The sequence below is a fragment of the Aethalodelphis obliquidens genome, unplaced genomic scaffold (genome assembly GCF_003676395.1).
Source record: "Aethalodelphis obliquidens isolate GAN/ISIS:26980383/991018 unplaced genomic scaffold, ASM367639v1 scaffold3, whole genome shotgun sequence".
NCBI lineage: Eukaryota > Metazoa > Chordata > Mammalia > Artiodactyla > Delphinidae > Aethalodelphis > Aethalodelphis obliquidens.
The window spans coordinates 43,422,364-43,443,872 of record NW_020837947.1 but is presented as its reverse complement, the minus strand read 5'-3'; the positions used below and the strand labels follow the sequence as shown (position 1 = coordinate 43,443,872).

Sequence of the window (21,509 nt, the reverse complement as noted above, 5' to 3'; positions counted from 1 at the left end):
CTCATGTGTTAAAAATATTCTATAATGTTTAGATTTTATAATGAGTGGAAATTTTTATTTTATTTGGGTTATGTGAGTTATATTAATATTTAGTCATATGTATATATCTCTCTGTATCAGTGATCTTCATGGAAGATTTCTTTCTAAAATCACATTTAGAAAAATGAGAAGTTTTTATCTGTTACGTTTTCTAAAACATGAATCCCTATTTTAGAATACAGTGATATTATAGTTGTTTGTCAGGTGTTTTCTGTTATGCTTAAAAACAAAACTATTACATGTATCACATTTGGATTTTCTTTTTTCTTTAGCAGAACAATGGTCAAAAACCATTTGATTTTTGGAAGGACATAGTTGCTGGTATACAACATAATTATAAAATGTCAGCTTTTAAAGGTGAGTAACGTGAAGAGAGACTTTAGATGTTTGTTCGATGCTGTGTATCTAATGAATTACTTAGAAGTTACCTATTTTTCTGTGTTCCGTATTTAAGATTTAATTTGGTTTTAAATATTGCCATAAAGTTGATACTGGTTATATTTTAAGAGGTTCTTTTATTCATGTCTGTTTCGTGGCCATAATGGCCAGTATCCTAAGATATGCCGTCTTTTACATGCTTACCAATAGGGTCATTTTGTGGGTTCCCCAGAATTGGCTATTTCCTGGCTTGGGAATGAAGTTTGGTGACACTTGTAATCATTAGTATTGTAATTATAGACAGATAGGGAAGTGAAAATTCTATTCTTATTGCTTAAAAACAGGACCGGCTCACCTAGAATGGGAGCAGAGATATCACCAACCCAAGCCTAGGGTTTTACGGTTTGCTTGGGTTACACAGAGAGATTGCTTCTAAGGAATTAAGACATGCCTTTATAGTATGTTACCCTGATGACTTGAACCAGACTGCCCTAATTCAGCCAATGGGCCGATGGATGCTCAAGAGCAGTGTTTTTCAGCTGAGAAAAATGTTGCCTTTTGATTGACATAAAAATTGCTTGCCTTCCTTTTAATGTAGTGTAAGCCATCAAAATAATCCTAAATATTATGACTAAAAACATGTCAAGGTAATAAATAGTAACTACAGAATATTTGTTCAGACTACATATTTCTCTGCTGCCTGCTTCTTTCCTTCCCAGAAAAACATCACTACGTTTGGGTGATTGTCTTACTTTTCTAATCCCAGCCACCAGCCCTTCACCCTGGCTTGTAGATCACATGTGGTTGTTTGATAGCTATTCACAGTCCACACTGAGTGCTTGGGTGTGTGGGAATGCCCATCTCCGGTAGGAGGGCATAACCATGACACCTATAAAAGCTACCCACCACTTTATCATTTTACTTTTTATTAACTTTGTAAAATGAAAAGCCTTACAAAAACGGTTGAGAATAGCAAATTGCTGGTGTCAGATAAATTCAGCATAATAATCTATTCATGTTATTTTATTGCATTGTAAATAAGGAGTAGATAAAACATTCCGTGAGGCACAGCTTAAAAGTTTTAAACAACAACATAAAAATACAGTACAGAGCATAAATAAATAACATCGTTTCATTTCTAGTCACATTTTGAAATCCTTCACATCAATTATAATTTCACTGGAATGGAAGGCCCAAGGTACATATGCTAATGCTCTGTAAACCCACAAAATCATATTACATAAGACTGAATAAGGAATTAAAGCAAATTAATCACACTTCTGTCAAATAAATAGAATAGGTCAGACATCATTTGTTTGACCTATCCTATTCATACAGACATCATCTGTATACCCTTCACTACCCAAGTTGTGAAGGGTATACAGAAAGCTTTCCTGCAACCACAGAAAAGTTTGAAAAGGTTCACGACTAAAGCACCTTGCATTTCAGATTATTGTTAACATAATATTTTGGGTTTTTTATGAGAGCTGCAGAAAGTCTATATGCACCTGTATACTTGAATAGATATTGATGAAGGGGACCACGTAAGCCTTTGAGTAATGCGCCATCAGAAAGATCTTAGGGTATACAATGTCTTTTAAATTTGGATATTCAAGTCCCATAAATATACATGACACCTCCTGAATGTTTCCTAGAAATTCTCCTGTTAATTGTTAGAAACAGGCTTATTTTAAAGGGAAATGCTGAATTTCTAAAATCAAATTTAACATGATTTAGCATCACATTTCAGGGTTTTTTAAGATCATTTTATTTTTTTAGCTTAGCAGTACTTTTACGGTAGAATTTTTAAATACTGAAGGAGTTCACAGAAAACTTTAGAGAGACTTAGGATTGCTGACTAGAAACTCGAGAGGATTTTCACATATTGTACACTATGTCTGAAAGCTCAGATCTGTATTTTGGAAAACTAAAATTGGTCACTTTTTTGCAGCCTACCTCCATATGCATTTTGTGGGGTGGGGTGGAGTTGGGGAACGCCTTTGCAGGCAGATTCATATTAGCTCGGTGGGAATATGCTCACATTGGAGCCACTAGGAATCCTGAGAAGGAGGAGTGGACGTACCCAGAGGAGTACAGCCCATTCGACTCTGCACTGGGCAGCTGGAGCCACACCTGGTCGTTTTCTGTGAGATCGATTATGGCGCTCCCTGAAGCCTGATCTAGGTAGCCTTTGATGTACTCATCATAGGTGTACATTACAGGGGTGCCGTTCTTATACAGGCCCACCCAAGCATGGGTCCCTTTCACATGCACGTGGTAGGAGAAGTAATATATTCCTGGAATCCTACAGGTAAAGATTCCAGTTCTTGGGTCATAATGCTGTTGCCTGTTATATAAAATTTTATCAAATGGGATAGGAGTACCTATAGTTGGGTAAGCTTTGGAGAGAATAACAGTGAAAGCAGACACAGGCATTCCTGTTACTCCCTGGTTGGCACCAACAAAAGGCCTCTGGCCTGCCTTCACAAAGCCCTCTGGCAGGACTGCTTGGCCTGGGGGGCCTGGGGGGCCTGGGGGCCCTGGGAGGCCAGGCTCTCCAGCGTACCCTCTTGGACCTGGTGGCCCAGTGGGTCCATTGAGACCTTTAGTTGCTATGCCAGCTGGACCAGGAGGACCCGGAGTTCCTGGATCCCCTTTGGATCCAGGGAATCCTGGAATGCCTGGTGGCCCGATGGGACCTCTAGTACCTGGCGTTCCAGGGGCACCTCTTGGCCCAGCCTCACCATTGTGCCCAGGCACTCCCTTAGCTCCTGTTGGGCCCTCAGGGCCTGGGAGGCCAGGACGTCCTCTAATTCCAGGGTCACCTTTTGGGCCCGGCAACCCTGGGTTACCCTTGGGACCACTGAGACCTGGTTCTCCTGGGTACCCAGGTTTTCCATCTAACCCAGAGGAGCCCCTTTCTCCCTTAGCCCCAGGGTATCCTGCAGGCCCGACTGGCCCCATCTCACCTTTAGGGCCTGGGATCCCGTGGTTGCCTGGAATGCCTTTTGGTCCTTGGGGTCCCATATTCCCAGGGGGTCCAGTCAGACCTGGTTCCCCGGGATGACCTGCTGGGCCTTGTTCCCCTTTGGCACCCGGACCCCCCGGAAGGCCTACAGGTCCCCTTTGTCCTTTCAGGCCTGGCAAGCCTGGTTTCCCAAAGCCAGGAGCCCCTGGGGGCCCAGCTATTCCTGGAGCCCCAGGGTGACCTTTTGTCCCTGGAACCCCTGGCTGGCCTGGGGCTCCAGGGGCTCCTGGCTTTCCAGTACCTTCTGGTCCTTGTTCCCCAGGAGGACCTTGGGGGCCTGGTGGGCCAGTTGGCCCCCTTTTACCTGGAAAGCCTCGATCACCTTTGATACCTGGCTGTCCTGGAAACCCATTTTTACCGCTTTTCCCCACTCCAGGGGGGCCCGGTGGTCCCATGGGACCCTGAGGACCTGGGAGGCCCCTGTCACCAGGGCGGCCAGGAGCACCATATCCCGTTTCCCCTTTCTGTCCATTCATACCAGGGACTCCTGGTGCACCCTTTTCTCCAGGAAAGCCCCTGGGTCCCAGGGCTCCTGGAGGTCCCTGTGGCCCAGGTTTTCCTGAAACAGAAATTCCATCTGGGCCGGGAATTCCAGGTGGCCCTGGCGGGCCCCGTAGTCCTGGTAAACCAGCTGGTCCAATATCTCCCTTTGGTCCGTATGGTCCTCTCTTCCCTGGTTTTCCTGGGAGTCCTGGCAGACCTGGCTTCCCAGTGGCTGATGGTCCCGGCGGTCCTGGCAGCCCTGGCTCTCCTTGGGGTCCAGGACTTCCATAGCCTGGTTTTCCTGGTGGTCCAGATGGACCTGGGTGCCCTCGAGGTCCAGCAGGGCCTGGTGGACCAGGAATACCTTCCTCTCCTCTTACTGATATACCTACAAGACATGCCCAGTACACATACCGGGTCCGGGTGGGGGGTGGTTAGTAATGCTAAGGAATCACTGCTTCTCAAAATATAAATGAGGACAGGACATTGCAGTATCAGTCAGACCATTTTGGCAGACTGGTCTTAAATGGTTTGACAATACATTTTATATTGTTTTAAAAAACACTGCTAGAGAAGATGATTTCACAAGATCATGGCTACCGTGGTACTTCCATTGCATCCTAACGATCCGTGAAAATAAGCTGGGATTGAAGAATTCATTTAGAATAAGAGCGCATTGGAGGTAAATTTATCACATTTATTTTAGGAAAATCATCTACCTAGAAAGGAAGGGGGAAAAAAGGCATTTGACAGATAAAGAAGAAAAAGGCAAGTACAGAATAAATGGGAACAAGTTTAAGAACAAGAATAACAACTTTCCCTCAAAAAAGCTATCCTATAAGATAAGGGAGAGATGCAGTCTGTTTTAATTTACGTCTGCCATGACCCTGCTGAACAGTTTAGATTTAGGATGACTTTTTTTTTTTTTTTTACCTCAGTACATACCGTGAGCTCATACATTCTCCATTATTGACTTAACATTGAAACAAGGAATTAGAGAATTAATGGGCAAGGTACATACAGTAGTGATAAAGTGCTTATATAAAGTTTTCTTGGATTAATGCAAATATTGTTGATTTCATAGATCTGTGGGTTCATTTGAGCTAAGTACTTATATAATAAATTTAAACTAAAAAATTACTTATTCAGTGCCTGTGATGCGAAGCATGCTATTGAGCGACAAGTATAGGAAAATCTCAAAACACCTCCTATAAGAGCTTTAATCACAAAGAGAATAAAACAAGTGTCTATCTGATAAGTGCTTTAAGAGGTGTCCAGGGTTTTAGTTTTAGTCAGTCTAAGGTGGGATGTAACAGACATTGCTGGCATTAGGATATACCATTACGGAAGCATTACTATGTCAAAGAATCTTTAGGCAGCATTATCGTAAGCCTCTAGATAAAATAGTCTTTTTTTTCCTCAGAGAAATTCTTTGATAGCTAGCAAAGATGGTAATGAAATTGCTTATGTTTCTAAATATCTACTTGCAGGATTTATATTAAAATTAATTTAATGTTTAATAAATTTTCAGAAATATAGTTAGAATGCCTGTGTATACTATTTAGATTCTTATGCTGTCAGAAAACAGTTCATAGTAATGATAGTTTTAGTAGATGTCGCAGTAGTCAAATAGTTTGGTCAAAACCCTGAAAATGACTTATAACTGTGACTTTTGAGCTACATCTTTTTTGTACAGAAAGTATTAATATGCTTAAACTCCATTTAACTAAATCTTTAATGGCTTTAAATATCAAAATGAAGACTAAAATGGAATTAATATTAAATGAATTGAATTGTAAATTGCCTTTGAAAATGTATTTTCATGGGTATAGTTTCTTTTAACTATTAGTTGTTGGCACATTTAAAATCTTTCATATTAATTAACTGGCATGTAAGAAGTAGTCAGCCAACAGTAGTTGAGAATATTATACTCTTGGGTAGAGGTGTTCATGATATTTGAAAAACATTTGATAACAAATGAAACAAAATACAGAGCAGAATCATTAAAACAGATATACTGAAATAGGAAATTCATTTGGGTATCTTTATATTTTGTACTAACTAGAAGTTATATTTCATTTGCAAACAAATGTGTGGAGTTTTATTTACTCATAGATTTTAAGAAAATGACATCAGGAAAAAGACTATTAAAAAATTAATTTATGGAAGAGATTTCCATGTGTTTACACATGTATTGTTGGTTGACTTTAGTGTACATATATGATATGTCTGTATGTATAAATGAGCATTGATACATTGCAAATAGGATAAATGAATAAGTAAAGGATTTCTTTTAATGATTTGGAATAAAATAGGACATTTTAAAAAATGCAAACCGTATTAAATTGGGGTTTGCTTCAGAATCTTATAAAGATCATGTCTGTACTAAAAATAATTGTCTTGGTCTGGTTGGAAATCTGTTCAACTGTTAAAGTAGAGAGGAAAAGCAAGCAAGTCTTACTGAGAATGACTGCATTGAGCACCATCTGAGACTGGAACTCCAAAGACAGTGATCTCTATCACTTAGAATGTTACCCTAATAAGTTCTCCACCTCTCCAGTACATGAAAGAATGTGATTTCTGTTGTATTCTTGAGGGACACAAGCCCTTGTTTGTAGCTTGATAGGATGGCACCATCCTCAAAGAATAACGATTACCCAGTAGAGAAGTTTCTTAAATGCCCACGAAGTGGTTGATTGTGTCAGAATGTGGCACTTGTGTGCCCACCAGTTGTGGAACCCTCTGCAGCATAATTTAGTGTGTTTTGGACTGAGTTCTCTTTTAACCTGTTTGAACAGATGTGCCTAGGAATTGCACAGGAGTTCTTTGTACATCTGTTATCAACTCAGTGTTTTGCTTGTGTAAATTGTGGGCTTCTATCTTCGTTTGACTGCCAGTGGATAATAATGTTTTTGAGTTTCTACCTTGTATTGTCAAGTAGACTAAGGTGGATTTCGTAGTTAAAATACAGTTTCTAAACTTTTCATTTGTTAACAAGATAAACATTTTCATTTTTTTCTACAAAAAAAATGGTGCCGTACATTATGGTGAAAAGATAGAAAATATCTTAACCTTCTAAAAGTGGTGGTGCATTTTATTTTAATTCACAACTGTTCCTTATGGTCTTGTAAGCTACAAAGAGTCTGAATTTGTGATCATAGAGTATATGTTTGTCATAGCATTTCAAATTTCATTTGTTGCTTCGAGTAAAGTATCATGTTTTCTTATTTTTTATTCTTTTTTCCTAACTTTTTTCTTTCTTATGTTTTATTTGTATTTTGAGAAATTCAAGAGAATCTGTTGAGTACTTGTGCATTTAGTTTTGATCATTAAGCTACCTTTCAAGAAACATTTAAAATTTCATCTTTCTTTTTTCTTTTTTTTTCTTTTCTTTTTTTTTTTTTTTTTTTGCGGTACGCAGTCCTCTCACTGTTGTGGCCTCTCCCGTTGCGGAGCACAGGCTCCGGACGCGCAGGCCCAGCGGCCATGGCTCATGGGCCCGGCCGCTCCGCGGCATGTGGGATCTTCCCGGACCGGGGCACGAACCCGTGACCCCTGCATCGGCAGGCAGACCCTCAGCCACTGCGCCACCAGGGAAGCCCTTCATCTTTCTTTTTTAAAAAGAAAATCCTATACATTGAATTTGCTAAAAATGGTTGTCTCCAAAAGCATAAAAATTTTTATGGCAAATAGCTTTATTTACAGTATAAAATATGTAAGCATAATGAAAAAATGCTATGGAAAAGAAATTTGAATCCTACCATCAGTTCATAATACTCGGTGTAATTCTGTAGTGTAACGGGCCGTTTGTGCCAGATAGCTATTAAGTGGAATTAGTGAATATGAAACCTAATAGTTGCCCTTCTTTGAGGATCTGTTAGTACTTTACATACATTATATCAGTACTCTTCATAGTAGCCAAGAAAGCTGAGCAGAAGGATAGATTCAAGAACAAAGTTAAAACTTGTCTAAGGCTACACCACCAGTACACCACCAGTACTATAGTAGTAGTAAGAGGAGGAGGAGGAGAGAAGTAGAAATAGAAGTAGAAGTAATGGAAGTAGTATGAGAAGTAGAAGTAGTAGTAACAGTAGTAGTAGAAGTAATAGCTAACACTTAGCACTTTACATATTAACTCATTTAAGTTTCAGAACAGCCCTTGAAAGAGGTGGTCCTTGTTTTACAAATGAGGGAACTAAAGCACAGAGAGGATAAATAACTTACTCAAGGTTGCATAGCTAGTTTGAAGCAGTTAGGTCTGTGCACTTAACTACTAAACTTAACAAAAATGCATTTAAAAATTATGAGAATTGCTACTTCGTTTGCCTATTAAATTTCTTTGGAGAGCATCTCATTTGATAATAAGACTCAATTTTGTATGTATTTCTAAGCTAGCAAAATAAATTTTAAAAGTAAATATGTGTAAGCATTTAGATATATAAACCTGCTACTCTTTTTGTATACAGTTGGCAATTATTTTTAGTTAAAACATCTTAAACATTAATTTGATTGGATTAATATGTCTAGATTATGGGTAGTTATTTGTGCAAAAGCATCATTGAGGGAAAAAATTTCTATACCTAAAATTTCCTAATATTCTTCAGGTATATCTTTCTGCTATACTTGTGTGAAGGATATGAATGTTCTTGAATAGACCTACTTTTTCCCTAAATACTTTTGGGCTAATTGAGAAGTTTGAAGATAAATTTAACGCCAAATAAAATTTAAAACATTTTGTTAAAGAGATCATTAAGATTGTAGAAAACAAAAACCCACTAGTTAATAGAGCAAAACATATAGGTCAGTTTACCTTTACTCTTTATGGTATAAGGGATGAAGATCTGTGTCTTGGTGTTGGATGGTGGGCCTTTTATGCCTGTAGGTGTTTGGTATCGGTCAGTATAAAATACTCCATGGGCCAAGTTCAAGGATATTAGCAGCAGAAGGGCTATTTGTGGCAGCATGTTCTCAGATGGATTCTGAAAAACAGTAATTTCATATAGCTTCATTACTGACCTGTTTTGTTTTTCTGATGTTTCACAGATGAATTCTTTAAATAGTTATCTACTTTTTTTAACCTTATCCTATATATTCTGAATATATTCAATAAATTAATGAGAGTTATAATTTTGTTAATTATACAAGTATATGTCTTAGTTGTTTTTGAAAACCACATTCAGGTAATCAAGTGAAAATAAAGTTATTTGAATAAAAGAAACACAGAAACTGTAATTGGATGTCTGTATTAAATAATTCAAGATCTTTGATATAGACTGAAGTTACCAATAGTCTCAAATACACTGAAATTCAGATTAGGACATGTTTTTACAAATATAGTTTAATTAGGACTATTTTTAATAGACTGATTCAAATTAAACTTTCTGAGTGCACTTTAGTGGAAAGCCATTTTTTTAAATCACAAAAAACAAATAATTAATTGAAGCTTGTTTCCAAATAAGCTAACATGGAAGTCCACCAGTCATAGACTTACCTGGATGCTGGAAGTTCCTGGAGTTGGTTTCTTACCAGCTCTCTGTGCCTTCCTCTGTGCCCGGGGGGAGCTGCCATGCAGTATTTATGCTGCTTTTCCCTTACTACATGAGGTTACCCAGAGTTTAAGCTCCTCCCCCTGCCCCAGAGGTGAAAAGCACAAATTATGATGGAAAGTTCTATTGGGCAGGCATACAAGATCAGGTTGGGCTCTCTTTTTCCTTGTTTTCTTATTGAAAAATAAACTCTTTGTCTTAAATATATATTAATAGTTTTAACCATGCACCATCTTTTTCTGTGATTTTATTTTAGAAGTTATTACTCAGATGTTTAGGTTAGTTCATAATGGGATGATCCTATCCCCTTTATATTTTTAGAAAGGACATTCTTGTGTTAGTTGGTTGAAAATACTTGGTAGTATATAAAAGTAGGGGAAGAAGTCTTTTGGAGGGGAGTGTGGATTTAAACCATCATCTAAATTTACTTCGGTTATTACATGAAGCCATTAATGTGTCCATGAATGTTTCTAAATTTTTGTGAAAATAGCTTACTCCAATTCTTATTTTTAGGCTTGAGAGAAACACACGAGTGAAAATGTAGATATGCAGTCCTGTATTTCAGAATTTTAATATAAGTCCTCAGCCATTAATAAGAGAAATATTAACTGTTAGCATATAAATGTTTCAGTGTTTGCATACTATTTAAAATTTTTTAGACAGAGGCAAAATATCCATGAATTTGATAGTAGAGTTAGCAATAATTACCCTGAAGAATTTATTTATTATTCTGAGTGTGACTTTTTTTTTATTGGAGTATAATTGCTTTACAATGTTGTGTTAGTTTCTGCTGTAGAACAAAGTGAATCAGCTATATGTATACATATATCCCCTCCCTCTTGAGCCTCCCTTCCCCCGCCCCGACCCCCATCCCACCCCTCTAGGTCATCACAGAGCACCAAGCTGAGTGGACTTGTAGACACGGGGTGGGGGGGGGGGGAAGGGGAGGGTGGGATGAATTGAGAGAGTAGCATTGACATATATACACTACCATGTGTAAAATAGATAGCTAGTGGGAAGCTGCTGTATTGCACCCTGAAGGATTTAAATTCACTGTTTACAACACTATACTGTGTTCAGTAAATGGCTTCAGATTTTATTGCTTAATTTTGGGTTTTACTTTAGAGTTGCAGTGGAGATTACAAAAACCCTTAACTTGATAAGGTCCTATCATGTCCATTTAAATAAGGTTGCTGTATTCATTTCATAAGAAAAATAATCTTCAGACTTTGCTTTTGGCTTTTTAAAAGTATTATTGGTTTACCTTGCAGTTTCGTTCAGGGATCTTGAATCAGCCCAATTAGAAACGTTTTTTCCCCCAAAGATGAAAGTAAATGTTATCATTGTAATTTTCAGTGGTTAGTATTCTCTTTAACAATGTTAGGAGACTCTTTAAATCAGTTTTCAGGATCCTAAAGAGTCTAATAACAGGAAGTTGAGAGGCCAAATTCTGATTCTTACTAAATTTCGTCATTTTGGAGCTAAATCACATCAACTGTACACGTAAAGTAGGTGAGAAGGAAAATTCCATAATAGGTATAGATACGTCTTTTTAAAAAATCTCTGCAGAATTAAAGTGGTATGGATTCAGGATTGATCAGTAATTGAATGTTTGACCAGTAGGTGAAATAAGGGTTTGTTCTTTTTCTTCCCTTCCTCCTCCCCTGCATATAATTTTCTGTATATATTTTGAACTAAGCCTTGTATAGCACCTTGTAGAAATGTAAGTGGATAACTCATCTCACTGCCTTCCTTTCTTCTCTCACTTTTAAACCTTTTATTGGTTGCCATATTTAAAAACTTACAATGTTATTGGTTGCCATATTTAAAAATTTACAATGTCCTATATGTCTCTATATAATATTCACAGATATATATGAAATATGGCTTTTATATCAGTTCAGATTTACAGAAGAATTGGAAAGATTATATTTTCTAATCACTCTTTTTTTATTGAAGTATAGTTGATTTCCAGTGTTGTGTTAATTTCTGCTGTACAGCAAAGTGATTCAGTTATACACATATATACATTCTTTTTTAATATTCTTTTCCATTATGGTTTATCACAAGATAATGAATATGGTTCCCTGTGCTATACAGTAGGAACTTGTTGTTTATCCATTCTATATATTCTGATCATTCTTTCATCATTGAAAATGATCTATGCAATAGTTTTTGTAATTATACTATTACTCTACTACATCTGTAAGAGACCACAAAGATAAGTGAGAGAAGTGGCTGCCTTCTATCTACTATGGTTCATTTGGAAAAGATTTTGAAAAAGTAGGTGAGGTAACATTATGGATGCCCTTGAATATTAGGCTGTAGAATTTGTTTTAAAAGTATTTATTAGAAGTGCATATTCTAGTATTTTTGTGTGTATATATGGTGACACACGCATACACTTATTTGTTTGTAATTGAGAGTGATACCCTGTTAGACATCACTCATGTGAAAGTTCAAAGATTAATTCTTGGCCCTTCATTCTGTGCACCTGTGTAGACCAAGTGTTCCTCTGTGGTTACTCTATTTCCAGAACTTTTCACCTTAACCTCTCTAGGTGTCTGTTTTTTCTCAACACAATGAAAAGGTTGTATTAGGTTTTTAAACTCCTCCCAGCTTTAAAATTAGATTATTCTTGTGCTTGAGGTATTTTGCTGTTTCCTGTGGTGAGACTCCTGTGGCTTGGCTCCATTTAGTAATTACGAGACAAAATCCATACCAAGTGGTCATATGCCTTCTTTGGGGGGTATGTAAATACATGTGGGTATTTGTCATTCTATATTCCCATTTAACGTTGGAAAATGTGGTGTCTTTATTGAATAAGCCTTGGATGCTCAACCCTTTTTGCAAATAGTGTACTTATTTCAGCGCAAGGAATCTGACTACTGTTTGCTTTGTTAGTCACATAAGAAACACTGTCTTGTCCAAAACAGATTGTAGAATCAGAATATTTGCTAGCCTCACCCCACCCAATTGTGTATTTAAAACTATTTTTATCCTAAGAGTTTACTTGTAGCTGTTGGAAGTGACTAGTCTGTGGCTTTATGATAAAAACCCATTGTACTTAAAGAACAGAAAGTCATGCTCTTTAAGCTCAGTAACCTAAGTGGCTTTTTAATATCAAATATCAGTGTTTTTTGCACATCTAGCATTTGGCTGCTATTAAGCTTGCATGTTCATTTTCACTTCCCAGGGTATCATTAATTCACCAAATATTTCTTGAGTACCTTCTGCATGTCAGGCATGGAGATAAAAAACTGGACGAATGATGTACAGCCGCCCCCCCTTACAGTGTTTAAACAGTGGTTCTCAACCTTCTTTCCACAGTCCTGGGGTACATGACACAGTTCCTTCTGTCTTTGGGGTTCATTAAGATCATGGTGGTTCAGAGACGATATTTAGAAAAAGCTTCTCAGGTGATCATGAGGGACTTCTAAGTTGGAATGTCTTAGTCTGCTATCAGTGTTCTGTTACCAGCTTGTTAATATTAGATACATAATTTTTGTTGTTTTTGTTCATATGGTTTTTAACTTTACTATAGAAAAATTTAGTCTTATCCATAGAAGTAGAGAGAATGGTTACAGTGAATGCCTTTGTGCCCACTACCCAACTTAAACTAATCTCAAGTCACTGTCACTCAATCCTTCTTCCATTCATCACCCCCCATATTTTTAAATCCCATATATTGTACCAATTCACCTGTGAAATTTCAGTATATTTCTCCAGAAGATAAGTTCTTTTTCTTTAAAATAGTATCTTCATCAAACATAAAAAATTAGTTATTTCTTAATTTTATCAGATGCTTTAGTTCACTTCAGATTTCCCCAATTGTGTGTGTACACACACACACGTAAGTGTATATACACACATGTATATACACATATATATATACATATATATACTCACAAACATATGTAGAGATACACAAGCACATGTGTAGCATACATACATATTCATACTTTTTTACTGATTGTTTATTGTTTGTTCAACTTAAATTCATGAATTTCCCCTAATTGATATGTCCCTGTTAATGTAGGTTTCTTATCCATGTCTCTTTTCTCCCTTTACAGCTTATTTGTTGAGAAACTGGGTCATCTTTCCTGTACAGTTTCCTACAATGTGGATTTTGTTGTCACTTAACATGCTTCTCTGTATCCTGTTTTTCCTGTAAATTGGTAGTTAGATCTAGAGGTTTAATCTGATTCAGGCTTGAGACACACACACACAAATACTTTTTGGCCAAGAATACTTTATAGACAGTGGTATGGTGTATTTCAATCAGGAGACCTTTTATTGCTGGTTGTTTCTCTTTGTGATATTACTAGGAATGATCATTACCTAGGTAACTTAATTCTACCATTGCTCCTTTGCTTATTAGCTAGAATACTTCGGTAAAGAAAAATACTCCAACTATTTGGTTACCCTGAAGTACAGTTTGTATAGAAAAAGCAGGATAGATACCTTTACCAGTGTATAAAACAATAAGCATATTTCCTAGCATTCTTCAGAGGTGGCACAGTGAGGTGTTTGAGTATCACTATAAACTCATGGATTTAAATGCATTTTATGTTTTTCAGTCCATGGCAGTTGTTATTCTTATTATTGCTCAGATTTTTCCTCCATCTTTGGTCAGCAGGAACCTTTTCATGTTGGCTTCTGAATCCTTTTGGTATGATCGAGGAGTCTTTTATAGCTTCTTCCGTCCAATATTTTGTACTTGCCCTGACCCAGAACTGTAATTGGGGAGTCTTGGTTCCTTTTGTGGGAAATAGAAGTTGGAGACCACAATCTGGGTGCCTGGGTCCTAAGGGTGTGCATTGTTCCCGGTTCGATGATTGTTTCTGGGCTTTTTTAGTGGAGAGAGCTAGGGGATTCATTCATGTAATGTTAATTAAATATTAGACATCATAACTTCATACTAATACATCTAATTCAGATTGAGGACCACAGGGTGTTTTCTTAGTGACCTGCAACCTGTATTTCTAGCTCCTTAGTACTACACTAAAAATCTCATTCTCATGACAGTAATGTAGTTATTTATTTGCTTTTTATTCCTTAACACTTTGACTTCTTAGAATGACAATACCAACATTCACACCACAGTACTGAAAAAGGTTTAGGATTATTTTTTAATTCTTTTGGTATTTCCACTATAGCTGTATAGTCAAATCACTGTGCCTTATGGTCCCTTGAAATGGCTCATTTCAATGTAGTAATGCTACCCAGTCAATTCACTGTTAGGTTTGTTTTGTTTTGCTTTCAATTTTTAAGAATGCTCTTTTAAAATTTAATTTTGTTTGGTAATTTCCTAAAGTTCCTGTAGTGTGCTGATAAATGTTTCTTGGGGGTTAGGGAGGTCTGTGTGCTGTAATCAGTGGTGTAGATACTCCCACCATGGCCAATTGCAAACCACAAGGGTAAAGACAACCAGCTCGCAAAACACCTGAACCTTTACCAAGAGCCAGTACAAGCCAGCTCCGACATGCATTACATATTTCCCAAGTCAGATTTACAAAACAAGGAATAGTCAGAGAAATCTGGTCTCCATTACTGACCTATTACCCACCCTGTGTTTCACCTTCCTTCTGTAAGTAAACTTTTTTTAAAAAATAAAAGTTTTTGGTTTATCTTTCAATTGTTTTTAAAAATAAGTACTCGGGCTTCCCTGGTGGTGCAGTGGTTGAGAGTCCGCCTGCTGATGCAGGGGACATGGGTTCGTGCCCCAGTCCGGGAAGATCCCACATGCTGCGGAGCGGCTGGGCCCGTGAGCCATGGCCGCTGAGCCTGCGTGTCCGGAGCCTGTGCTCCGCAGCGGGAGAGGCCACAGCAGTGAGAGGCCTGCATACCACAAAAATAAATAAATAAATAAATAAAAATAAGTACTCATTCATATCCCCTTCCAATTTCTTTGATAAGTCACATCCTAATATATATACTTTATTTAACCTTTTTTAATGTAACAGTTTATCTTGAAGATCATTGACTAACGTTACAGAAAGATGGTCCACATTCCTTTCTACAGCTGCGTAGTACTCTATTATATGAATATACTGTAGTATTTTCAATCATTTCCCTATTGATGGGCATCTGTGTTATTTCCTCTTTTTTGCTAATGCAGTTGCTTCTACTGTGTGTGTATATATGTGTAGACACACACACACACACACACATATACATATATATGTTTGCCTGAATCTTTGGGAGAGATTCTTGGAACTGGGATTCATGAGTCAAAAGGTAAATACGTATATGATTTTGTTACATGTTATTAAATCCCCCTCCATAGGTGTTGTATCATTTTGCATTTCCACCAGCACTCTGTGAGAGTGCCTGCCCCTGCAGCCTTGCCAACAGGATGTGTTGTTTAGATTTTGTTGAATTTTCAGATTTTTGCTCATTTTTGTTGAACATTTAGATTTTTGCTCATTTTAGAGTGAAAATTGGAATCTTGGTCTACTTGTAATTTTCATTCCTCTTACTAAGCGTGTGGTTGAGCATCTTTTCATATAGTTAAGACTTTATTTCTAGCCCACTTCTCCTAGAAGTGTTCTGTATCCTGTAAACAAACCTCTTTTTTATGATATAGTTTGCATATGTTTTTCCCAGTTTGTCATTTGTCTTTTTAGTTTACCCATGAGGGTTTTTTTTTAACGTTTAAAAATTTCTCTTAAGGTACATAAACTGTTGATTCAGAATGTTATTGTTCTTTCAGACTCGGAGCTCTCAGGAACATTAAAGGTTATCTGGATCAATCATTTCATTCTTCAGAGGAGGAAACTAGTTCCTCTGTTATGAATGTCTCATTCCCTAATGTTTAATTGCGTTAAATTTATGAAGTAAAGACCTGTTGGTGAGGGAGCCCATTGAGGGAAAACTCCACAGACTAAGCTGGTGTGTTCATCTCCTTACCCTAGCAGGATACTGACTTTCCTGTTCCAATCATCCTTCAGTCTTTAACAGCGGAAATGAGGAAGGTGCCCAGAAATTTAGTTAGGGCACTTGGGGCCCCACAGCTTCCACCACCACCTAGCTGCACCTCATTCCTCTTGAAAAGGTTTTAAAAGAACATTCATAGGTGCTATTACAGAACCCAAGAGCTAAAAATGATCCATTTGTGTAAATAACCTAATGTGGTTTAGTGGTTAGATACCTGCTGAGGGCTTGAAAGGAGAAATTCATGCAAAAAACAGGTGTTGATGAAAACCCCTGAAACTTCAGGCCAGGTCAAGAAAACCAGTCATTTAGAAAGTTGGAACAAGGGCTTTATATTCTATTTTCTGTTGCACAATAAATTGCCACATTACTTAAAGAATTCATAGTTTTGTGCTTCAGGTGGTTAATGACATCATCGTCTTTCCATAGTAACCTGCCAAGTTAAAAATATAGAGCTTTTGGGGCTTCCCTGGTGGCGCAGTGGTTGAGAGTCCGCCTGCCGATGCAGGGGACACGGGTTCGTGCCCTGGTCCAGCAAGATCCCACATGCTGCGGAGCGGCTGGGCCCGTGAGCCATGGCCGCTGAGCCTGCGCATCCGGAGCCTGTGCTCCACAACGGGAGAGGCCACAGCAGTGAGAGGCCCGCGTACCGCAAAAAATAAAAATAAAAAAAGAATAAAAAAATATAGAGAGAGATTCTTGGCTCTTTGACTTAAGGTCTTCAAGGATCTTGGCCATCCAGCAGAGTCTCGGCCGTTCAAACACATTCCTACTTTATTAACAAGTTCAGTTTTCATGTGCAGTCTGCTAAGTTGGAAGGAGAAATTAGAGAATTAAAGTATTAATTGGAATAGTCACAGGGTAATGCTTTTTATTTAAATCTCTTTGCCCCCCTGCTTATTATAATACATAGAACAGCTCCACGATCACTACCTACCTAGAGGGTATGAAGCACAGTTTCTGTGGGTGGCAACCAGACCACCAAGAAACCTTCCTTCAAGACTGATGCCCTATAGCTGTGTAACTTACTCATATTAACAATTAAAATACACCCTGGTGTTTTTAGTTTAAGTAATGCTGGGCCCCAGTCTGCTTACCTTTAATCAATCAACTGTTACCTGGCCAGCAGACCTCTGCCCCTGACTGTGGACCAGTGCTAAAGGGTTACTCTTCCTGCCATCTCTGGCTCCTGCCTTCTTACACCTGGTTTCCTCATTAGTAAAATCCCTAAAGGCTGCTTACTTGCTTTCAGATTTTTAAAGTAGTTACTACTTAGAGAAAACGTAGGAAATAGAATATAAAATTTATATACCACGGAGGTATAATAACTATTAACAGTGGTATTTTCCCCACAAATGATCTGTTTAGTGCTAAGCTTCTATCAATTATCTTTAATCACCTACGTCAAAATAAATCTTGCCACTTCTGATACCAGTAAGACTGAAATGTAGACATGCTATGGTCCTGTCCTGTTTTCTCTTATTTTTATTTGTTAGGAACCTTGGAAGATGAAATAAGATATATGTGAAGTGGTAGAACAGTGTCGGGGAATGCTCAGTAAATGTGAGTGATGGTGATGACCACCATGATGTTGAAGGAGTGTACACCTCTGACGTTATACTTGAATCTCTTTATAGCGCCAGTCTTCCCAAATGTTTGCCAAACTTTGAGTCTCTACTGTGTGCCATTTGCTGGGTTAGATGCTGCTAACCTGCTACTGGTGATCTTAGTGAAATGGAGGAGACAGATACCAAACACTCTGGCTTCTTCAGAATGCAGAAGTCGTGGATTCTGGCGTGAAACCGTCTTTCAAATCATCAATGGTGTCCTCTTATCACACTTTTTAATTGTTCCTGAATATAATTCAAGGACTGTTGGTTATTTACCACTGAAACTCCTCTCTGTACAGGTAGTGCCTAGTACAAAGCATGGACCTTGTAAATATTTGCTGAATGAATGAATTAAGAGCTTTAGGAGACCAGGTTTCAATATTTATTGAGTGTGGGCATTTTGCCTCACACTTGTGGGCACTCAGGGGTGGGTCCTTTTGCGCAGTGTTGGTTTGAATTGGGGTATTTTCAGTCTGTGTCTTACCTTAAAATAACTCGGAATTCTTGGAGAAGTCACAGCATCAACAACTGCTTCCAAAGCCATTTCACAAAAGAGACTGTGGCTCCTGTTCTAGTGACTGTGTACCTTCCAGTGTCCTATTGGTAATCGAGTTAGAATTTCAGAGTAAGATTTTCCAAAGACAGTGTTTCTCAAGGTAGCCATGGTTGGAGGTGTAGAGTTAAGTGGATAGGTCAGGAGAGGGGCTGAATGGAGAGAGAAAGAAAAAGAAGAGGAGCCCATACTCTCGAGAATTTAAAGGGATTTCTTTAAATGTCTCAGAAACTCGAACTGTACAGTTTTAGAGCAACGAATAACTTTTTAGACAAGCCTGTGCTTCATTTTCCAAATTTCTTCACCCATCCATACCTCATTTACTTGTTGATATATCCGTTCATTCAAATCCTCACTGTATTAAACACATATGCCAGGAAATACAAATGGGCTCATAGACTACTGACAGCATTTATTAATTCTTTCCCTGCCCAAACTACCTGTTAGCATCTTCCCTCCTGTATGGAAATATGTGACCTTTAAAGGGAAAATAAGTTATTCTTTGGAAGGTGGGCAGTGGATAGATATTTTAGAACATTAGAGTTTATAAGATGAAAAATTGGAGAATCACATTCAGTATCACAAAAAAATGAATATTTGAGCTACAAGAAATGCTAATCTTAGTAAGTACCAGAAACTGACATTTAAGTTTTGTCTGAAGCGGACATAAACCCATTTTTTATGACTCTAATTAAGTCCTCTGGGTAACAGTAACATACACATGTACATGCACACACACACCTGTATTTAGCAAAGGTATGTTTGAGCAGAATTCACTTTTTTCCATTAAAACCATAGGTAATGTATCACTCCATTATTTAATGAACAATGTAATATAATTTTGGTAATATAACATATTACCGAACATATTTTCCACAAGTTATACTTAATATTTACTCTAGCTTCATTATACTTTAATTCAGTTGAAAGGTATTTTTTAGCTGTACTTCAGGCACTGCTTTAGCTCTACGCTCATCCCTGGTCATGTTTTTACAAATACTCTTATTTACTGCTCCTGAAATTTGTATGGAGGATCAAGTGTCTTTTAGAATTTTGAAATCTGTTAGAAAGTGTCCACCTGAATAGCTAACATATATTAAGCGTTTATCATGTGCTAGATACAGTTCTAAGAACTTTGCATTATTTATCTCATTTACTCCTTGTAGCAGCCCCATGAAGTAGGTACTATTATTATCCCCATCTTTAGACATGAAGAATTGAGGCCCAGAGAGGTTAAGCATCCTAGCCAAGATCACACAGTAGGTGATGGTAAAGTTATTATTGTCTATGGATATATTTCTTAAGGATTTACAAGGGACCCAGTATAATTTTAACTATAGCACTGGTAAATTCAGAACTACTGTGCTGGCTGTTCTTTGTCAGGAATTTGTATGACAGTGTAATCTCATTATGCTTGCTTTCCAGATCAGCTTCTCAAATTTAAGGAAACTGTTTTCATTCTTTGCCATTGAAAGAGCATGTTGTTTCAGTTCTAGAATTGGTTAGTTTAGAATTTGCTAATTAAAAAAGAAGCTAATTAAAAAGCAAATAGTGCTAATGTTAATATGTTTGCTTTTATCCTGAAGAAGTGTCTAATATGGTTATTTTTAGCCCATCATGGTCTTTTATAATGGTTGAAAGGCAGGGTGGCATTACTAAAAAATTCTCAATGTTTTGGGAGATGTTTGAATTATTACTAATATTTTAATCCTAACAATGGATAAGCTGTAGTAAAAGTTGTGAGGGCTTTTTGTTCTGTAAAAAGAGATCCCTAAATGGGGAAACCTTAGTGTGGGATTCTCAACTTCAGAGAGTTTGATGGTTTTTAAAAGAAAAGGCAGAGAGGGCTTCCCTTGTGGCGCAGTGGTTGAGAGTCCGCCTGCCGATGCAGGGGACGCGGGTTTGTGCCCCGGTCCAGGAAGATCCCACATGCCGCGGAGCGGCTGGGCCCATGAGCCATGGCCACTGAGCCTGCACGTCCGGGCCTGTGCTCCGCAACGGGAGAGGCCACAACAGTGAGAGGCCCACGTACCGCAAAAAAAAAAAAAAAAGAAAGAAAGAAAGAAAAGGCAGAGAGCTTTTTATGAATTGACTTACTATTTGAATTCTCTTGTTGATATATCCTAGGTGACCGCTGACCTACTTCTTCAAATGCTGTTATTTCTTTAGATTTAATATGCTCAGAATAACTCAACTCTGAGCTAAAGCTTAACTGAAGTCCTGTCTTTAGTTCACTCCTGCCCTTCAAATGGAAAAATTATTTTTGAGTTGTCAAATACAACATAAAGAACTCAAGTGTCATGTGATTATGTTGGTGCCAGGAACCTTAAAATACATTTTAAATTTAGTATTACCCTATTTGAACTGGGACTAACATGCTCATCAAATAATCTTTTTTTCTTCAAATTTAGGTAAGTCCATTATTGTGTATATAGAAAGTTGTATTCCAGTATACAGTTTCATTGATATAACACCTCTTCTTAATTTTGAGTTCATAGCAGTTTCACTATTTGTGTTTAATATTTAGATATAATTTTTGAGTGGGGCTGGTGGAGTAGCATTAGAATCTATGCTTGGTTTTGTAAAGAGTACACTAATTTACATACTCTAATGGGATACGTTTAGAATTTCATTTTTTGATCTTCATATTTGTATAAAATATTTTATTTAGGCTGAGGTAAAAATGATGGGGAATTGCACCTGACTACAAATATGATGTTAAGAGAGTAAGAGTAGATATTGGGATATTTTCTGTTTTGTCTCCAGTTCTACTTTTCGCTTGATTTCCCCATAAACCTTTCTTTCTCACATTGGTAAATTTAGTTTATAATTGCTTTTTAGCTTTGCCACCAGTAGGATTTGTGTATTGTAACCAAGAAAAGCTTTTAAAGATTAATTTAGTAAAAGGCATATTGATCATAGATGACAGATAAAAT

General features: G+C 37.6%; 2 protein-coding genes across 3 annotated transcripts in view; one reads left to right on the top strand and one right to left on the bottom strand.

Moving 5' to 3' along the window:
• Positions 1–21,509, top strand: part of NT5DC1 (5'-nucleotidase domain containing 1) — a 121,090-nt gene that overhangs the window by 16,225 nt on the left and 83,356 nt on the right. Inside the window, exon 6 of the mRNA XM_027088195.1 lies at positions 315–396. Within this exon, the coding sequence (XP_026943996.1) occupies positions 315–396 (82 nt within the window). The remainder of the gene's footprint in view (positions 1–314; positions 397–21,509) is intronic.
• COL10A1 (collagen type X alpha 1 chain) lies at positions 2,314–9,484 on the bottom strand. Of its 2 annotated transcripts, XM_027088183.1 has the most exons (3): positions 9,420–9,484; positions 8,739–8,907; positions 2,314–4,316 (listed from the first exon to the last, which is right to left on the bottom strand). In XM_027088183.1, the coding sequence occupies exons 2-3, from the start codon at positions 8,890–8,892 to the stop codon at positions 2,455–2,457; spliced, it is 2,016 nt and encodes a 671-aa protein (XP_026943984.1). In that variant the 5' UTR covers positions 8,893–8,907; positions 9,420–9,484; the 3' UTR covers positions 2,314–2,454. The 2 variants fall into 2 exon arrangements, with proteins under 2 accessions (XP_026943984.1, XP_026943977.1); XM_027088176.1 differs by lacking the exon at positions 9,420–9,484 and having other exon boundaries at positions 8,739–9,128.